Raw genomic sequence first — 20,894 nt, forward strand, 5'->3', positions numbered from 1 at the left:
AACCCCTGTAATTTTATAGTTTATACCCAAGTTTTGTCATGATTTGTTATAAAGGAAAGGCTATTAAATTTTTTTTTTTAAAAAAAAACCCTTTATATTCAAGATTGACATAATTTTGTTGCAAATAATTGTACAATTAAAGAGTGCAATGTACTATATTATTTTTTATAATTTGAGAAATGGTAATTAGTCTTTAATTAAACCCTGAAATCAAGATTTAGTGCAGTGTGGAGCAAGATACAGAAGATGGATTGGCTCAATCCAAATTCCCATCTCTTTATTAGGAAATTCAGAACCTCCTATTCTTGAAAAAATACAAAGACAAGGCCTTACTCCGGAAAATGGGATTGCAGTGAAGTACTCAGTTTTGATCATTCTTGTTGCTGGATATTGAATTTTCCTTTGTCCGAATGAAGGGAAGACGACAACATTCACTAAGAAACCCCACTCTAAATAAGACAACCCCCCCCCCCCCCGACCCCCTCCCCCCCCCCCCCCCAAAAAAAAAAAAAAAGAAAGAATCGATCTTTCGTTGTTGCACTTTACAATTATGATCTACTTTTTTTTATACCCACTTGCAGAAAATCATTATCTTCTGACATAAATTGTCTTCAGCTCTCCAGGAAAGCTGTATTTAGTTCATATATTCATGGCCTAACTGTCCAAGAAAAATGAGAGGATATTTTGTTCCTTGTAGATGAGAAATGCGTGGAGGCCAATAAGATACGTCACAGAGACTAACAACTCATAAATTTCCAATAAGGATAGGAAGAAAGAATGTTGCTTTCTTCCCTTTGTCGGATAAATGCTTGCCTTTTCACTTTTGGGGGTCCATTTAGATATATATGCACATATATATATAAATCTTGAACATCTTCTTCGCGTGATTTGGCAACCTAAACTCTCCAATGGCAATGGCGGCTTGCACATCTATGAGAGCTCTGCAACTCAAACTGAACAATCTGTCGCCATTTCTACCTGCCAATGGCAAGATTTTTCCAAATGGGCTTGTGCGTACAGGCTGGAGGAGCCATTCTATGTTTCTCAAGGCGGTTCCAGTAATTCAAAATGGAGTTCTAAGCTTTAATGGGACGGAGGCACTTTTGGGTGTGCCTGATAATGTTGTCATCACAGCGGGCTCCGATTCATCGGCATTTTTGGGTGCTATTTCCACTCAGAGCAGCTCTCGGCATGTTTTCAAGCTAGGAGTTATTGAGTAGGCCTTTTTGTTTGTTTCTTGTTCTTTCTCTGTTGTGAAGTTTGAGGGATTCCTTTTTCTTGATCTGATGAAGGTAGTTGAAAAGTAGATGTTTGTTAAGTATCTTGAGAGTTGTTGAGACTTTGGAATTCAATCTGTGGCCTTGATAAAACAGTGAATTTCCACAATTATAGAACAATGGTGGTATTGAATGAATTTCCTGAGAAGAAGATAATGGAAGAGAATGGTTGATATAACTTTAATGCCAAATGATATGACGTAAGTGGTTTATGCAGAGACGCGAGATTGCTATCGTTGTTTCGGTTTAAAATCTGGTGGATGATACCTCGAGTTGGGAATTCTGGGAGGGACATTCCTGTCGAAACACAGATGTTGCTGCTGGAGGCAAGGGAAGGACCAACTTCTGAAGAGCCTAACCAGGATGCCAAATATGTGCTGTTTTTGCCAATATTAGACGGTGAATTCAGGAGCAGCCTGCAGGGGAACTCAGCTGACGAGCTTGAAGTTTGTGTTGAAACTGGTGAGAAGCTTCAGTCTCTACAACTCTTTTATGATAAAAAGTGTTCCTTATTTCAGAAATACACGATTGAATACTTGCATTAAATGCTTGCGAAGGTTCTTGCATAAAAATCTCTGTTAGCAGAAAGCGGGGAGACAGTTTTGATATCTAAAGAATACTGCTCTTCTTATTTTATGAACCTGTACTTACATGTGTGAGTATCTTGTGTTCTGTGATGTGAGTTTTTTCATGATTCTACAGGTGATTCCACAATAATTGCATCAGCGTCTCCCAAGGCAGTTTTTGTGAACTTTGGAGACAACCCATTCGAACTGATCAAGGAATCTATGAAGTAGGTGGGCTTCAGAGCTGGTTCCAAAATTCCATGACTAAATTAGCTTAAAAGAATGCAAGACAGATACTGTTTTATAATTATGAAAGCACAAAAACAGACTACTTTGTCCAGTGACTTTGTAATATTTAGGGACTCTTCATTGTTATAATGAATACATGCCCAAGAATGGTTGTTGACCTCTGCCAATGCACAGGATTCTGCAGAAATACAGCGGAACATTTGCTCTTAGAGAGACCAAGCAGGCAAGTCTACCAGCAGAATTCCGTCTCAGTAGTATAAATGAAAATGTTTAACTAGAATAAACTCTTATGTTGGATGCAGATGCCTGGAATGCTAGATTGGTTCGGTTGGTGCACCTGGGATGCCTTTTACCAAGACGTCAATCCTCAAGGAATCAGAGACGGCCTAAAAAGGTTAGTTCTACCCCAATATGCTTAGTCAACTGATGTTTTTTAAGATAAAACTTCGAGTCTGTGAGTTATGGACGGGAAAAAAGTAAAACAGCTTCCAATTTGAAACCAGAATCTTGAAAAATATTTTTGAATGAGCTGTTTTCTTTCTCTTTTTTTTTTTCTTTTGGGTGCATCTTACAGTAAATTCAGTTCTTTCATAGTTTCTTTGAGTCATTCAGTCTTTCTCTCAGCTTGTCTGAAGGTGGTACTCCAGCAAGGTTTCTAATAATTGATGATGGTTGGCAAGATACAACCAATGAGTTCCAGAAAGAGGGGGAGCCTTTGATTGAAGGGACACAGTAAGTTGACTAGTAGTATCCTCGGTATTAATGAGGAAAAAGCCCAATGTCATGAATCATAAAAATGCAGGTTTGGGGCCAGATTGATGAGTATAAAAGAAAACAGTAAGTTTCGGAAGACAGCAGCTGATGATTCAAGCAACACGCCGCATAGTTTAAAGGACTTTGTTTCAGATATAAAGAGCACTTTTGGTCTCAAGTATGCTCATTCCCTGTTTCTGGCCTCTCAAGTTTGCCTTTTTTATTCACCTTTACGAGTGCATGTACAAACATGATGACAAAAGAATTTCTTAATCTCTGCCAGTCGCAATATGACAGCCTTCTTGAAATATTGATAGATATCATAAGTTATTGTTCTATTCTAGTAATACGGATCCTGGCATTCTTCTAGGTACGTGTACGTATGGCACGCGTTAATGGGATATTGGGGTGGACTTCATCCAGATGCCCCAGGAACTAAGAAGTATAATCCCAAACTAAAGTTCCCACTACAATCACCGGGAAATCTTGCACATCAGAGGGACATAGCAATGGACTCTATGGAGGAGTATGGTGTTGGTACAATCGATCCAGACAGAATATTTGAGTTTTATGACGATCTACACAGATATCTTGCGTCACAGGAAGTGGACGGAGTTAAGGTTGATGTACAGAACTTACCAGAAACAGTAGCCACAGGTTCAGGAGGACGTGTTTCACTTACTAGACATTTTCAGCAATCGCTCGAAAAGTCAATATCCAATAATTTTCAAGATAATGGCATCATATGCTGTATGGCTCAGAACACGGATTCTGTCTACAAGTACTGAACTGAAAATGTTGAATTTCTGTTGTTATTCTTAACTCGTTTCCTGTAGAGATGACAGTAGCATGTTTCGGCTTGTTATTCTTTCAATAGCAAATATTCAGATGCAAAAAATAATGATAACTTCATTCGTTATCTGTGGTTACAGCTCAAAAGCAAGTGCAATCACACGTGCATCAGATGATTATTACCCCAAGAACCCAACGACGCAGACTCTGCATATAGCTGCTGTAGCTTATAACAGCTTATTCTTTGGTGAAATAGTTGTCCCGGATTGGGACATGTTCTATGTATGGAATGCTATTTCTGTCATACGACTGCATAATTTTGATAGTGACGTTCCCAGAGATTAATTCTATTTTCGTTTGCTTCCAGAGCCTCCATGATGCAGCTGAGTTTCATGCAGTTGCTCGAGCTGTTGGAGGCTGTGGCATCTATGTAAGGTATGCACAAACAGTGTAGTTAATTCATCGACAATGGACTACTTCCTGTTCAGTAAAAGAAAGTTAAAATGCATCCTAAAATTATTCTACGCGGACTTCTTTTTTATCCTTATTAACAATCGTTCATGTCAGTGATAAACCTGGAAACCACGACTTTGATATACTCAAGAGGCTTGTGCTGCCTGATGGATCTGTGATGAGGGCAAGGTATCCTGGAAGGCCTTCTCGTGATTGTTTATTCAACGATCCAGTTACAGATGGGAAAAGGTATTTCCTCAGCTAAACAATGTTCTGTTGCATCGAAATAAGGTGACGTTTTAACCCCATATTCTGTTCTTGTCAAAAAGCCTCATGAAGATATGGAACCTGAACAAACTTACTGGAGTTCTTGCCGTATTCAATTGCCAAGGAGCAGGAACTTGGCCTGGTCTGGAGAATACCGTTCAAAAGAACGACCTTGAGCTGGCTGGAAAGATATCCCCAGCAGATATCGAGTACCTTTCAGAAATTTCACCCGAATCCTGGGATGGAGAATTTGCGGTCTTTTCCTTCAAATCAGGTTCCTTGATTCTAGTTGCTTACTACATTTGAAAATACAGCTAGCTACTGAGATTCCAACAATTTCATCTGAGACAAAGTTTGTTCAAAATTCTTCTCTGCTTACGACAATCCTCAGGTTCTCTCTCCCGACTCTCAACGCATGGAAAGCTGAACATCGGCTTTAAAACCTTACAATGTGATGTCTTTACAGTATCTCCCATCAAGGTAGCTCATCAACTTAGTAAACATGTGTCTTTTTCTGTCTGCATACCAGGAAGCAATGCATACATAAGAACTACCATGTCTCGGAATCTTACAGGTTTATCATCAAGAAATCCAATTTGCACCCATTGGACTGATAAATATGTACAACTCCGGAGGGGCCGTTCATGCAGTTGAGGCCATCGACGATTCTTTATTTCCTGGAATACGAATCCAAGGAAGAGGCGAAGGTGTTTTTGGAGCCTATTCGAGCTCAGAGCCGAAACGTTGCTCTGTGAATACGACGGAGGCTCAATTCCATTTCAACAGTGAACACCATTTTTTGACAGTTAACGTTCCCACCGGAACGAATTCTTGGGAAATTGCTGCTCATTACTGAGACCCTTCTGTCATAAATCTTGTAAACGTAATTCGATTTGAAAATAATTCACATTTTTTCTTGTAGATAAACATGTGATGAATACACCAAAGTCCAAATGATCTGTATCAAGACAAATTATCAATTATTGTTGGCGGCAGCAATGAACATGTGAAATAATCTAAAAACATGAGTTAGCTTCAAACAACTGTACGATGTTATGACTAAAAATGTTATCCCAATGACTGCAAATGATTGTGTCCTGATCCAATAAAAAGAAGCCCATATCATTTCCTCCTCAAGGGAAAGGAAAGTAACATTAATTCCTACACACTGTTTTGATTGTACTAATTCTTGATTTCCTCATTTTTTTCCCGAAAAAAACTATCAAAAGTCGAAAATTTTTGCTTTATTTTTAAGGAAAGAACGCAAAAAGAGCAATTTCTTAGGGTCTTTACCAACCCAAAATGTCAAAAAAAAGAGACATAGGAGATGAAGATCAGGGGAAAAAGCGTATTTATAGGATGTTAAAGCCAATTTCCCTCTCTAACTATACACATATACTACATGCATACATCCCATTGTAATCTATCTATCTATACCATAGAAAGAGAGATTGCAAGGAGAGGCAGAGAGTTGTTAGCTTGCGAAAAGCAGTGATGGATGGTGTGCATTTCTATACACACTCTGTGTGTGTATTGTGTGTGTATATATGTATTAAAACTGTTATTCATTAGCTCTATATCACTTAGATTGTGAACCAAAATCACTTAGAAGAAAGAGAACAGGACACGAAAGGTAATCATCAACACAAACTCTGACATGAACAAACGTCTTCTTGAATTATTCAAAATCTGTGTTAGCATTTCTCATAGTTTGATATGCATGTTTTTTGGGATTATTAAGGTTGTTGTTTGTGGTGTTGTCTTACTTGTGTATGTCTATGTTTTTTTATGTCGTGTTTCGTTTTCAGACGGTGTAAGCAAGAGAGAATGGAGAAGGATGGTCGGAAAAGGAAGAGAACAAGAGATCAAACAGATGATCAGAAGAACAAAGAATCACACAAGGGCAAGAAGCTGGAAACCATGATGATCAGCTCCCTGGACAATGATTCCTCTTACAGAGGCGACACGGGCTATGAATCCTGTGATGCTGTTGGAGTTTTCGACTTTCCATGGCTCAAAGACGGCGTTGTTTTTGAGGTGGACGACTACTTGCAACCGGAGGACGTGTTTGCACCGTGTTGTTCATACGTAGACGACACTTTTGTAGCGAATCTTGATCAATCTTGCGTGCAGAATTCACCAGCCCTTGATCGAAACTCCCATGACAAGAAGTGCGATGACGATAGCTTGTGGCCGTCGTTCAAAGTCGACGATCTCGATTCTATAGATTGCATTTGGAGGGCTCTCATTGATCAACCTCTTGACAACATTGGTTTGAACAAGGCCTAGCTAGAAGAATATCCCATGTTCTTTCCATCATGATCAGTTTATATCTGGTTTCTTCAAAGATTACATGTTTGTGAAGTACTAAGATTTTGCAGCAAACTAGGTATTGCATTTCTTGTCCTTGTAAGGATGGAGAAGTATATAAGAATTGATGATGTCGAAGGCTATGTGATGAGATTTGTGCATGAGAGTACTATTGATCTTCCTGATGCTCTGATGTGGAGTTGTGGACTGTTAGTTTTTTACTTTAGGCCCATTAGTCTCTGTGGCCCAATGGGCCTACGGTGCCCAACTGAGAAGGTAGGAGATGTATTGAATTAATTATTATAGATTCTATTGTATGTAGATTTTTTATTGTAATACATTTTTCTTGTACAACTGAAGAGAATTCTGTGTTTTTATTTTGAGTTTTCAGCATTTAAAACAGTATTTAAAGAGAAAATAAATTTATTTATACGTTGAAAATATATTGATTTGAGATCACAGTTCATTTACATATTCTCATTTCACGTGAAAATTAATACAAATTTAAAAATATATATTGCTCATTTACTAATAAGAATTAGGGTTAATTACATTTTGTCATCCGAACTATAATTATTTTTACAGTTTGGCACCTAAACTTTATTTTGTGTCAACTTACCATTTCAATTTTATAAAATTTTGCACTTTGTCATTTATAATTATTTTTCAATCAAGTTAAATATCACATGCAGTGCACATGTGATACTTAAAAGTTATATGATGTTATATTTTTCACGTATGCACAACATGTGATGTTTTTTGGCAGAAAAATCAACAAAAATACGGTCATATACATTAAAGTACAAATTTCTTAAAATTGATATGATAAATTGATATAAAAAAAAATTTGACAAAATATAAAAATGATTATAGTTCAAATGATAAAATATAATTTACGCTAAAATTTATAATGTTCACGTTCAAATTTCTAGAAGTAGAGAGAGCGCGATCAACGGCGGAAGGTGGACTCGCGTGGTGGTCCAAATTTCACAACCTATGATTTGGAGCAGTCATTTTCGCTTCTTGGAACAGACATTGAGAAAGGTGGAATTAATGGAAAATTAAGGAAAATAATTGAGAGTAGGAGCATGTGGGACAGCGCAATTAAGGATGGGGCTTTAGTGTGTCGAGCTCAACTTACTAACCGTTTAATGATAAAGGAGAGTACTATTTTGAATTATAATTTAGGGACAATTAGAATTTCTTTATTGAGATTTGGTATAATTATACGTAAATTTTTGTAATTTAAAAAATTATATTTGGCGTCCTTGAAATTTACTTCCGTCTAACAAATAAGTCTCCTGTTAATCAAAATTCACTCAAAACTGATTTATTGTAAGTCAAATAATTTTTTTCAAATTAAACTATCCATGTAACGGTCAAAATATACCTCTTCACATACATTAATGCGTGAAAACGTATGAGGGTAATTTGATTATAAAAATATTATTTTGACATGGTATAAGTCAATTAGGGGTAAATACAGATTTTTTTCCCAATTATTTTACTAGGGATATCCCCTTCCCTATAGTTTAGTATAATTATGCATAGACCCCCTATGGTTTAGGAAATTACATCTAGCACCCTAAGATTTGCTTCCATCTAACAAATAAGTTATTCGTTAGTCAAAATTCACTAATATTTGCTGATACTAACAAAAAAAAAATTGAATAAAAGTTGCTATTTATTTACTATTGATAACTTAAAAAAAATATTTTACCTGCTATAAGTCAGTAATAAGTCAATCGGAGTAAATATAGATTCTTCTTCTAATTTTTAGGTTAATATTAACAAATTTAATGAATTTTGACTAACGGGGGAATTTATTTGTTAGACGGAAGCAAACTTCAAAAGTGTTAGATGTAATTTCTCAAACTACAGGGAGTTTATATCTAATTACACCAAAGCTTAAGGGAAGATAATGCAATTTTTTTTTCTTTTGTTAATATTATCAAATTTGAAAAATTTTAACCAACGAATGGATTTTATTTGTGAGAAAGAAGCAAATCTCAATAATATTAGATGTAATTTTTTAAATTATAAAAAAATTTAAATATAATCACACCAAACTTTAAAGAGGGGCAATGTAATAATCGCTGTACTTTAAATAGGAAAGAAGTACCAAACTAAGGATGACTAATTGGTACCTTAAAATTGCACCAAAGTTACCATACTAAAAACAAAACTCATTGAAGGTAATAATTATTAAAATTTCAATTTTGTACATTCTCAATATTAAGGGCTTGTTTGCAAATAATTTGATTAATTAACTAATCTAATTACTATTTTAACCATTAACTGAAAAGCGTGTTGGCATTAAAGCATTTTGAACTAAATAATAACCATCTTGTCCTGAATTTGGTACCTTGATATCGGGTCGCTGGATCCCTTTTTGAGTTTTTTACAAGTGAATCATAATAAAAGAACATACGTTAGGCTTGCTGTATAGCCCCCAACTAAGGCTCTCTAATGCTTAAGTTGGAAAATAGGATTGGAAGCGATCAGTGGAGAGCGAGTGAGACCAAAAAATATGATAAGTGCACTTGTCTATAGATGTTCATAAATGCTGATATTTATAGTATACAGTACCATTTAAAAACTTGCTACGTGACATCATCTTGTTATTCCGAGTGTCAGGTGATCCGACTCATTAAAGCGGGCAGGTCAATTGGCCCGACCCGATCCGCGTATTCATGCGCGAATCCTGTCCTTTATTATAATTTTTTTTTTTAAATGGAAGGGCAATTTGATCGTTTGATAATTATTATCATCAAACCTCCACCACATACACACTACAATTATGTAATAAAGCAAGTTCAAAAATTTCATACCACGATGAAATTCCACCATTGCGAGGTTTTATGTCTTTTTAACATCAAATCTTCAAAATCTTAATATCATATTTGATCATCAAATGTTCACAACATCGATGCCATATTTCAAAATAATACGTAATTTGTTCTACAAAACTAAAAGATATCACGCATCCATATTTAAAATTATGTTTTAGGCCTTTGAATCGAAATTTAGAGAGAATAATTAAAAAATAATCGTCACTTGAGATATTGTAATCCTTTCAATTTAAATTTATAAAATTTTCTTCTGTACATAATTTTATAGTCTCGTAATTATTTTTACAAAAAATGTATTAATTATTATTATTATTATTATTATTATTATTATTGTTATTTTATGATCTAAAATTGTGTGAAAATTTTAAACCAAGAAAGTCAAAAAGGCGGAAATAAAAAGGGGGCCCGCTCCGGTCTCATTATTGTCATCAATTATTAGTCTTTATTATTAAGGGAAAAAAAATCAGATTTACAGTAAAAACAAAAAACATAAAAATAAAAATAATACGGATTATTTAATAAAAAATTATAAATACTTCTCTTTAATAAAATTATATAATTTTTGGATAAGAATATGTTATGTCAATAAAAAACTCTAAAAAGAATCAGAATGAAAATTTTTAAAAAATTGTAAACAAAATTATTTACTTAATTAATAAAAAAATCAAAAAAATAAATAAAATTATATTTTTTTATCTATAAAAACATTTTGATTAGTTAACTAATGGATGAAAGTAATAAAAACTAACGAATTGAATTAATTATTAGATAATAATTAAAATAAAAATATATTTATAATTATATAAAATTTTAAAAAAATTTAGGGATAGTTACACTCCTCTTTTGAGATTTAGTATAATTATACGTAAATTCCCTGCTTGAGAAAAGCACCCTGACGTTTGCTCTCGTTTAAAATACATTAAATATGTCCATTTGTTAATCAAGATATACTAAAGCAGATATAACAAAAAAAATTGAATGAAAAGTTATATTTTATCCTCGATTGACTAATTATTGACTTATTGGGTGAAATAATTTTCTGGAACTAAACTATGTTTGTTAGGGTGAAGATATATCTCTTCACTTGAGTTAACGCATGAAGACGTGTGAGGGTAATTTGATTATAAAAAAATTATTTGGCTTGTCATAAGTCAAACATGGATTAATATAGATTTTTTTTGTCGATATTTTTGCTAGTATTAATAAATTCGATGAATTTTAACTAATAGAGAAAATTATTTATTAGATAAAAGCAAATTTTGAGAGTCTTAAATGTAATTTTTCAAATAATAGAGAATTGATGTATAAGTATATCAAATGTTAGAGAATGGAAGTGTGATTATTCCAAAAACTTATTATAATTTATCCGATAAAAATGAATTGGCAAGGGGAATTGGGATTAATAAAAGCAGAAATAATGCAAATTTCTGCTTCCCAAACAACGGCAAAAACGAAAAAACACAGCACACCACCCAACTCACATCCACGCAGCAGCAGAACCCACTCCCTCATCTCTCCTCTTCCATTAACGTTTTCACGGGATTTTTCCGTCTCTTTCCCCTTTCTTGCCTTTGTATCCCTCTTTCTTGATTCATCCATTCATCCCATTGGTTGCTTCAGTTGGTTTTTACCCTACAGAAATTGGGCTGCTTTCAGTTGATGCAAACAAGATTCTCCTCCTCATAGATATGCTCATTTGAAGACACCTTAGCCCAAAAATTACACACTTTCTCTGGATTTCTCTTGCCTTTTTTTTTTTCTGGGTTTTTTCGTAGTAGAAATCTAGTCCAAGAATTTCAGAAACTAGCGATTTTTTGATTTCTTTGTTTCGTCCCGGTATTTTCGTCACTTTCCCTTTGTGGGTGTGCTTGTGTTCATGTGTTTTGGCGTAAAGATTTGGTTTCGAGTGTTGAGGCCGTCAAGTTAGTTAGTGGGAGGGGGAGAGGGTGGGCCGTAAAGATGAAGATGAAGCTGAGAAAATCAGTACTTTTCTTTCTGCTGGTGACATTTCTTGCCCCTATTGTTCTCTACACCGACACTCTTGGAGTCCATTTCACTTCCTCTTCTTGTAATGCTCCCTCTTCTCTCTTCCTCTTTTGTTTTTCAATCCTTAATCTTTCCCTTTTTCCTATAGGATGAGGTTTATTAGTTTTCTTGTTGTTGTTTCTGGCTTTCGTGATTGATTTGTGTTTTTCTTGCTGCTTTTTACAGCTAGGAATGAATTTGTTGAAGATGTTTCAGCCTTTGTAAGTCTTTCTTTGTCGCTGATGGTTGTGGTTTTTCTTTATTTAGTTTTTCTAGTGGGATGTTGAGTTCTTTAATTCTTCTTTTGTAGACTTTTGCTGGTGAAGTTAGGCCTTTGAATGTGCTGCCTCAGGTGTGGATTCTTTTATTGCCCCTCTTGTTTGCCTGTTCTTGGGGTGTACGGTTTGTGTGGAATTTTTAGATCTTTCTTGTTCTGTTTGTTGTAATTGCTCTTCTAATTGACAGGAATCATCTACTACATTGAAAGAGCCGTTGGGCATAGTTTATTTGGAAAACTCAGCCGAGTCCGGTTCCAATTTTTCTGATGATTCTTCTGGAGAGAATACTCGCATTACTAGACAACTCACTGAAGGTTTGTATTTGCTTCATTTTCGTCTTAGTTTGAATTGTGCTGAACTCAAATTCAGGTTATGATTCATTCTGTAACAGAATTAGCGGAAGATAGAACTACAAACTCATCCAGTTTGAGCAAGAATTCTTTGGATGAGAATCCCATAAGACAGGTGATCGATGTTGAGCACGAGGTTGATGTTGAGACGGGGAAAGAAGCATCAAATGAAACCAAGTTGAGTGCTGTAGGAAGTGGGAGTGGACAAATTGATGTTAAGGAAGAAACAAGATCACAGCTTCTTGACGGCAAATCAGAAAATGCCTTAGAGAGAAAGGTATGACTATTCAATATAATCGTTGACTAAGGCTTCTGAATTGTCTTACCTATTCCGAGTGAAGAAATCTTGTTATAATCTTACAGTTTTAAGGCAGTATGAGAAATTTATAGTTCATCTTAGCTGTTGTAATTGAGATGTTGGAGACTGGGAAGGGTTCCGTCTTCTATTTAAAAGAAGTCTCAAATTCATCTTAAAACTGACCTTTTTCTGTTGGTTGAACCTTATACATCTTATAGTCTGTATATTGCTACTAATAAAGTTGGTGGTAGTTTAGAGTAGTTTGACTTTTACCCTTGAATACATATTGGTGCTCTTTGATGCACAAGATCATCCGTTTCACTTTGACTGTGAAAACCTCCCCTTCTCCAAGATTTCCAAAATCATCTCTTCTGTTCTTATGTGTTTCCAGGACCGAAAACGCCTAAAGCACTCTTCGCAAACCTCTGGCAAAGATACTTCTAGAGAACAAGTGAAGGCTATAACTGAGAAACAGAGTGAACGGACAGTTCTGCCAGATGCTCGTGTCCGCCAGCTGAAGGACCAACTCATTCAAGCAAAGCTTTATCTTTCCCTCTCAGCAACTCGAAACAATGTCCACTTTATAAGGGAGCTGCGACTGCGTATGAAGGAAGTCCACCGTGCACTGGGAGATGCCACCAAAGATTCTGAGCTGCCAAAAAAGTTAGTCTTTTGGTTGGATGCACTTCACATTTTGTTAGTTATAGAATTTCAAATTCCTGATAAAAATGACTTATCTGGGTTCATTATTTTTACTTTTGCTTTCTGTTTGTGGAGTGATCAAATTCCTTTCTCCTTTCTGTTTTGCTCAGTCCTTCATGTAGTTCTAATATTATTTGGTTTGCGATTGAAATCTAGTGCTTATGACAAGTTGAAAGCGATGGAGCAAACTCTGTTGAAAGGGAAACAAATACAAGATGATTGTGCTGCTGTGGTGAAGAAACTTCGTGCAATGATTCATTCATCTGAGGAGCAGCTCCGAGTCCACAAGAAACAGGCCCTATTTTTGACACATTTAACTGCCAAGACAATGCCTAAAGGGCTTCACTGTCTTCCTTTGCGCCTTACAACAGAGTATTTCATGTTGAACTCGTCTCAGCAGCATTTCTTGAACAGTGAAAGATTAGATGATCCCAAGCTATACCACTACGCCTTATTTTCAGACAACGTATTTGCAGCAGCAGTAGTTGTGAACTCAACAATAACCCATGCAAAGGTAAGCAAGAATGTTATATTGTCAGAGAATGGGTTTCCATTCATCCATCTTCATACTCGTAATTAATTCAGCTTGATGCTTCAAATTTCCTGAGCAGGATCCTTCAAAACACGTCTTCCATGTTGTCACCGATAGGCTCAATTATGCTGCAATGAGAATGTGGTTTTTAGCCAATCCCCCTGGCAAAGCAACAATTCAGGTTCAGAATGTTGAGGAGTTCACATGGTTAAACTCAAGCTACAGTCCAGTTCTTAAGCAGTTGGGTTCACCCTCCATGATTGATTATTACTTCAAAAACCGACGTGCTGAATCTGATCCTAACTTAAAATTTAGAAATCCGAAGTACCTGTCAATCATGAATCATCTCCGGTTTTACCTACCTGAGATCTTCCCCAAGCTGAACAAGGTTTTATTCTTAGATGATGATATTGTAGTCCAGAAAGATCTCACTGGCCTCTGGTCTCTTGATCTAAAGGAGAAGGTCATCGGAGTGGTTGAAACATGTGGAGAGAGCTTTCACCGGTTCGACCGTTACCTCAATTTTTCAAACCCTCTTATCTCAAGAAATTTTGACCCTCGTGCTTGTGGTTGGGCGTTTGGGATGAATATCTTTGATCTGGATGAGTGGAGGAAACAAAATATCACGGATGTGTACCACAAATGGCAGAGCCTGGTGAGTTCCATTTGCTTTGTGTATGTGTCCATAATATTTATCATGTGCAACACTGACAAGAAATGTGTTTTTTCCAGAATCAAGATAGACTGTTATGGAAGCTGGGGACTCTTCCACCAGGCCTGATTACCTTTTGGAATCGCACTTACGCCCTTGACAAATCTTGGCATGTTCTGGGACTCGGCTATAATCCAAACGTATCTCAAAAGGATATCGAACGAGCAGCAGTAATACATTACAATGGCAACTTGAAACCGTGGCTTGAGATAGCCATACCAAAGTTCCGAAACTACTGGGCAAGATTTGTGGATTATGATCACCAATATTTACGGGAATGCAACATCACTCCATAAACGCCACTCACAATTTCTCATTCAGAGATCCCTTTTGGGATTGCCCTTGCGTTTTTATTGCAGGTCTGTGCAATTAGGTGATGATGCTTAACTTTTCAAAGCGAAAGCATAAGCCATCTTGGTATATATCCCTTAGCAGAGTATACTGGCTTTTGATTCATGATTTTCTTCATTTATTTTTTTACTCTTGATCAATGTAGAGCCGCTGAACTGCACTGTATCTGTAAATGGATACAACACGACATTTTTTTCCCATTTTGTAGCATGGTTTCCTGTAGTTCTTCCCTCCTAGTTTGCAACTTGCATTTGGTTACATGAACTGTCACTTTGTGCATAATCTGTTGGCTATCCATGAAATATCGGCCATCCCTTTCAACTTCCACTTGATTGAATTATTCGATCAGCCCCTGCCGACATTCGCACCGACACAAACCTTAACTTAATCAGATTGTAAACCTTGTATATACTTCTCAACATTAGCTGATATTCTGGGCCTACTTTAGATCTTGGTTAAGTCTTTTACTGCACAAACTTGTTTTCTTGCACGGCAACAGCACACGAGGGCACAGCAGTCTGACAATGTTCCTCGGATTCGAAGGGTAGTTCTTAGAACATCATAACCGTTCATGTATGACGAGCCCACATGAATACTATCACAGATTTCGAATTTGAAATCTCAAGAACACCTTCGAACGAATCAGATTCTGAGTTTCAAGACAATCACGGTTTTCCGTCTACGAAGGTTAATATGGATTCTATCAAAACCCAATCTCTTGAAAATTCAAAATTTCGAGACTCACCAAGAATAATGTATAGCTAGTGTATATAATAATCGCAGCTTGTGAGCACTGAGCAGAGAGGTTGGCGTGGGAGCAGTGGGGAGGGATGGACAGGCTGTTGAGAAGGCAAAGCCACATGGTTGTTGGGAGGTAGGGACGCTTTGATGCCCACTATGTGAGACTGAGACGCCCATAAACGGCCCAGCTACCTCACGTGCAGCCACCCTACCAATCATAAATTTTATTTTGAGTATACATTACATTACTTGATGTTATGCAACAACAACTGTCTAAATCCCGTACAGTTGTAAGGTGAAGATCTTCTATTATGTTTTTTTAAGTTAATATCACACTTATACGCGTATTTTATTTTTTTTAATTTAAAAATATTATATTTTATTAAAGTATGATAGAAGATTCATATTTGATGTGAGTCTGCTAAAAATTAGATATCTCACTAAAAAGGTGTTTGCAATATCTTTTGTTTTGTGGTAGGAATAAGTTGTAGAAATAGTTATAAGTTAAACAGTAGTAAATATTGGGCGTATTTAAAAATAAAAATATATAATTTAATATTTTTAATTTTATCAATAAGTTGGAGAAGTTGATTTAGAGTTATTTATAGATTTTGGCCTAGATCATCTTAATTTAAGCACTTCAAAAGCAGAAATTGTATGATAAAAGAACACGCTTCTCAACTAATTTTCAAGAATAAACTGGTGAGTGGTTATTTTGAACATTTTCAAACATGCCCTGAAGGATTTGACGAGACTCTAGACCTGTGTTGTTGATGTGGCAATGTTCGATTCTTGATTATTTGACAATAACTTTTGGTGGTCGTGAAATAATTTCATGTAGAAAAATAAGAACTCAAATTCAAAAGAAAAGAATATTTAAAAGTGAGAATCGAATCAAGCCACATGAGATTGTTTTTTGTGAAGCTATATACATATATATATATATATATATATGTCTATGTATTAGTTTTGGAAAAAGAAAATCGCAATTTTCCATAATTGAAAAGGTAATTAAGAAAAATAAGGGAAATGGTTTAAAATGTTACCAACTTTATGTTACCGTATTGGGTATTTTGGGCTTCGATGCGGTTGACGAATGGTTTGCGATGTATCCGACCCGATAAGGAAAACTGGGCTTGGGTTTGATCTATAACTCGGTTCGTTTCGGCCCGTATAAGTGGTATAGGTAACGGGTAACTTTTGAAATTCTTGAAATTGCGGGGGCGGTTTTTGGAATTTCGCTTATTTCTTTTTGGCCCTCTGAAAACTGAAGTATTTGACAAGCTTCTCCTTTGCTTTTCCTCTGTTCTCTCTCCTAGGGTTTGGGATCTCGCGGAGCGTCAAGGCGAGGTTTTCAGGTTTCATTACGTCTTTTTCTCTCTATTTCATTTGGTCGTGCGCTGAAAATTCTGTTTTGATGCTTTGGTTTTTGAATTTCTTGAAGAGAAGAATTGAGAACCGAGAGTAAAATTTTACTATTTTCTGCTGTATAGTTGAAGTCTGTTCATTAATTTTTCTGAATTATAGCTCGAATTATGTCTATATGCGTGGTTTTAGGCTGAGGTATTCTTTCCGATTGTTTTCTTGGGAAATATGAGCGTGAGTGTTTGCCGTGGAGAGAAAATAGAAGGTGTTAGCGAATGTTGATTTCTAAAGTTTGGACTAGCAGAATGAAGTAGTTCGGACCAACGATGACAATGTCTTTTTGTTTACACTGTGGGGCCTATATAATAGTGGAGGTCAGACTGCAAAGACCTCGCGATGGTAAGTATAGCTATCGGTTTTTAAGAGAAAAGGAAGAAGCTGATATGATCATGAATGGGAGACAGTGAAGAGGAATTCTTTCTGAACTGAACCTGGCTGTGAGAAAATGCACAGAGTATCAAATGTTGAGCACGATTTGGAAGAGAAAGATAGACGTGGATCAGCATTGTATTTGAACAAATATGCAGATTATATTTAGTAGATTTCAGCTACTCACAATTTACTAAAATTTGTAGATAAAGCTTTCAGCATAGTTTTCCCTCTCCACAAATTGACTATACAAATGCGACCTATCTTGCATCAAATAAAAGCACCAGCCAGTTTTTTCACTATACAAGTGCTTCAACTAATCACACTGTTTTCGTTACAAGTCAGGACTCCCTTTTTGGTAGCTTCTGTCATTTTGTCTCTCTATATGTGAACTACTAAGTTCATTGCTGCTAATTTTACCAATAATTTTCTATGGTCTCTGATTTCCTACGTGTTGACTTATGAGAAATTTGCTCCTTAATGATTTCTTTTTAAAGTATCTGGATAACAATTCTCCAATTTATTGCTTTACTAAACCATCATTATTGTTCTGTGTATTGTGTCTGATTTCTTGTCGATGAATCAATCTGTTATGGTTACTGTAAGAAGAAGAAATTGGTGGAAGCAATTTGAGTCCTAAATAAATCAGTATGTCTCAAACACTTTTCTTTTGTCTGCATGTTATGGTTTGCCAAAACGACATCATTATACCATTCATATGGTATCATGTTATTGGTACTAATGCTGAGACTAAAATTGCAGAATTTTAGGTCTGAAAGCTGTGACCATGTCCACTTCACATCTTCCTGCCACCACTGATTCACTGTTCCAGGCTGCTGAAGCCAAAACTCCTCCTGAAGCAATATCTATCCTTTACCAGGTGCTAGAAAATCCTTCATCTTCTTCTGAAGCCCTTCGAATAAAGGAACAGGCTATTACCAATCTCTCTGATCTTCTCAGACAAGAGGGTCGAGCAGCAGAACTTCAAAACCTCCTCACCAAGTTGCGCCCATTCTTTTCCTTGATCCCGAAGGCAAAAACTGCAAAAATTGTTCGTGGTATTGTCGATGCAGTAGCTAAAATTCCTGGTACATCTGATCTTCAGATCTCCCTTTGCAAAGAAATAGTGCAATGGACACGCACTGAAAAGCGAACTTTTCTACGTCAAAGAATTGAGGCAAGACTTGCGGCTCTCTTGATGGACAACAAGGAATATTCTGAAGCATTGAATCTCCTTTCAGGTCTTATCAAGGAGGTCAGAAGATTAGATGACAAACTTTTGCTTGTGGAAATCAACTTGCTTGAGAGCAAACTTCATTTCTCTCTGAGAAACCTGCCTAAAGCAAAGGCTGCACTCACTGCAGCAAGAACAGCAGCCAATGCTATATATGTGCCTCCCGCTCAACAGGGCACTATAGATTTGCAGAGTGGGATTCTACATGCAGAAGAAAAGGACTATAAAACTGCATACAGCTACTTCTTTGAAGCATTCGAGGCTTTTAATGCTCTAGATGATGCCCAGGCAATATACAGCCTCAAGTATATGTTGCTGTGCAAAATTATGGTAAACCAGGCTGATGATGTGGCAGGAATCATATCCTCACCTAAGGTGGGTTTACAATATCAAGGACCAGAGCTCGATGCAATGAAAGCAGTTGCTGATGCCCATTCGAAACGTGCACTCAGGCTCTTCGAAATTGCTTTGCAAAATTTTAAGACACAGCTGGAGGAAGACCCTATTGTGCATAGGCACCTATCTTCCCTCTACGATACGCTACTGGAGCAAAATCTTTGCCGGTTGATCGAGCCTTTTTCAAGAGTTGAGATCTCTCATATAGCAGAGTTGATTGAATTGCCAGTGCACCATGTAGAAAAGAAATTATCGCAGATGATACTGGATAAGAAATTCGCGGGGACATTAGACCAGGGTGCTGGATGCCTTATTATATTCGATGATCCCAAGACTGATGCCATCTATCCTGATACCCTGGAGACCATTTCAAACATGGGAAAGGTTGTAGACAGTCTTTATGTAAGATCTGCCAAAATTATGGCTTGAGAACGACATTAGGGAACAAAAATCTCTACTTATATCTTCCATGTGTTCCTTTCCACCTTGAGGTAATTGGATTCTTTCTTGCTGGTCTCGGCTGTAATTGTTTTGTTGATTTACATGTCAATTTAGCATATATCCTACTTATTCTGCACTCGATAGTCTTGTGTGAATTACACGGTGCCCTTGAAATTTCTAGCAGTCCTGTATTGGATATTATGTGCTCACAAGAACTGAGAATCTGTGTACTCTAGGAAGTAGTAAGCATTGATATTAATTAGTATATGAGGTATATTTATGTATATGTATGAATTTTCATTCGAAACTATAGATACGTACTTATATTACATCGTTCAATCATTAAAAGGTTTAATCTGACACTAAACAACAAGTAAAGGTTTTCTCAGAAACATCCAGAGATACATCAAACCTTTTTAATAAGTTTTTCAGAATACTCTTCTATATCTATATCTATATTTATATTATATTATATATCTATAAAAGTGTAGATCACCTAAAAAGCTTCTTTCTTTTTTTGATTGGACTAAATTAACTTTGTAATGTAATTTTTTTAAGTATAAAAATGTGAAATAATATACTTATTAATTACTTTTCACATTACACACATTTATTCTTATTAATTACTTTCACATTATCCATATTGATTCCTATTAATAATTTTTCACATTTACTGATATCAATTTTTTGCATATTATTTATATAATATAATACACTTACTAGATCAAAATACCTCTATGATATAAGGCGACATGACCAGAAAAAATTATGAACATTAAAAGGAATTAATGGGGTGAAATTTGGTAAGTGGTGGCTATGTTGTATGTGAATTAGGCCCATTGCCTTTGTCATGTTCTACCACTTTATAGTTCGTTTCTAATGTAATTTACATTTACCTAAGAAAAAGATTCCTAATATAGATATAAATGACACTTAGTTAGATCACTTAATATATTAAAATATATAGGTTTGATGACAAATGAAAAGCAATTAAATGAATTGTCATGTAAAGTAAACATTTTGAAAAGTAACATAGGTTAAAAGAAAAATAAAAATCAACTAAAAATCACTCGTTATGTAAAGTGAATACTTTTTGTAGTAGATAGATTAAAATGTAATTTTAGCATTTAAAGTGTATTTATTGGATACATAATATGCTATATGATGCTAGGAAAACATATAGGCTATATGATTAAGAATAGATGCGATTTGAAAATTGAAGAAGCATCTCTTTGCAAGAAAGAGAAGTATGTTAATTATAAAGATATTATAAGTATATGAGTAATTTGAGATGTTTTATATTTTTTTAAAATTTTATTTGATAACTAAAAAATATTAAAAAGTATAATTTTATATGTCAATAAAATTTTATTTTACTAGTTCCAGAAAAACTCTTGAACTGAAAAAATGTTTCAAAAAAGGTGATCCAAACATAGTATATCATCAATATAGGCTTTCAAAATAAAATGGAGTGTATGCAATGAGGAAAAAGCATCCAAGAAAACATTTAGGATTAAAGAC

General features: G+C 35.6%; 3 protein-coding genes across 4 annotated transcripts; all 3 read left to right on the forward strand.

The window, feature by feature from the left end:
- The first annotated feature begins 645 nt into the window (after positions 1–645).
- On the forward strand, positions 646–5,400 carry LOC105168068 (putative galactinol--sucrose galactosyltransferase 2). The gene is made up of 14 exons (XM_011087990.3): positions 646–1,216; positions 1,495–1,739; positions 1,980–2,070; positions 2,267–2,315; positions 2,395–2,486; positions 2,717–2,824; positions 2,895–3,023; positions 3,216–3,626; positions 3,778–3,919; positions 4,005–4,072; positions 4,205–4,339; positions 4,420–4,631; positions 4,749–4,837; positions 4,932–5,400. Exons 1-14 carry the CDS (start codon positions 909–911, stop codon positions 5,211–5,213), a joined length of 2,361 nt encoding a protein of 786 aa, XP_011086292.1. The 5' UTR covers positions 646–908; the 3' UTR covers positions 5,214–5,400.
- A 5,547-nt stretch (positions 5,401–10,947) lies between these two features.
- Positions 10,948–14,965, forward strand: LOC105168071 (putative galacturonosyltransferase 4). The gene is made up of 9 exons (XM_011087992.3): positions 10,948–11,587; positions 11,731–11,765; positions 11,855–11,896; positions 12,010–12,136; positions 12,214–12,449; positions 12,862–13,133; positions 13,329–13,686; positions 13,784–14,359; positions 14,437–14,965. The coding sequence occupies exons 1-9, from the start codon at positions 11,479–11,481 to the stop codon at positions 14,710–14,712; spliced, it is 2,031 nt and encodes a 676-aa protein (XP_011086294.1). The 5' UTR covers positions 10,948–11,478; the 3' UTR covers positions 14,713–14,965.
- Positions 14,966–16,706: 1,741 nt separating this feature from the next.
- On the forward strand, positions 16,707–19,509 carry LOC105168072 (26S proteasome non-ATPase regulatory subunit 11 homolog). 2 transcript variants are annotated; one of them, XM_011087993.3, is made up of 2 exons: positions 16,707–16,866; positions 18,065–19,509. In XM_011087993.3, the coding sequence occupies exon 2, from the start codon at positions 18,090–18,092 to the stop codon at positions 19,359–19,361; it is 1,272 nt and encodes a 423-aa protein (XP_011086295.1). In that variant the 5' UTR covers positions 16,707–16,866; positions 18,065–18,089; the 3' UTR covers positions 19,362–19,509. The 2 variants fall into 2 exon arrangements, with proteins under 2 accessions (XP_011086295.1, XP_088739178.1); XM_088883052.1 differs by lacking the exon at positions 16,707–16,866 and adding an exon at positions 16,894–17,950.
- Positions 19,510–20,894: the final 1,385 nt, after the last annotated feature.

This window comes from Sesamum indicum, linkage group LG8 (assembly GCF_026168435.1).
Source record: "Sesamum indicum cultivar Baizhima isolate 11 linkage group LG8, ASM2616843v1, whole genome shotgun sequence".
NCBI lineage: Eukaryota > Viridiplantae > Streptophyta > Magnoliopsida > Lamiales > Pedaliaceae > Sesamum > Sesamum indicum.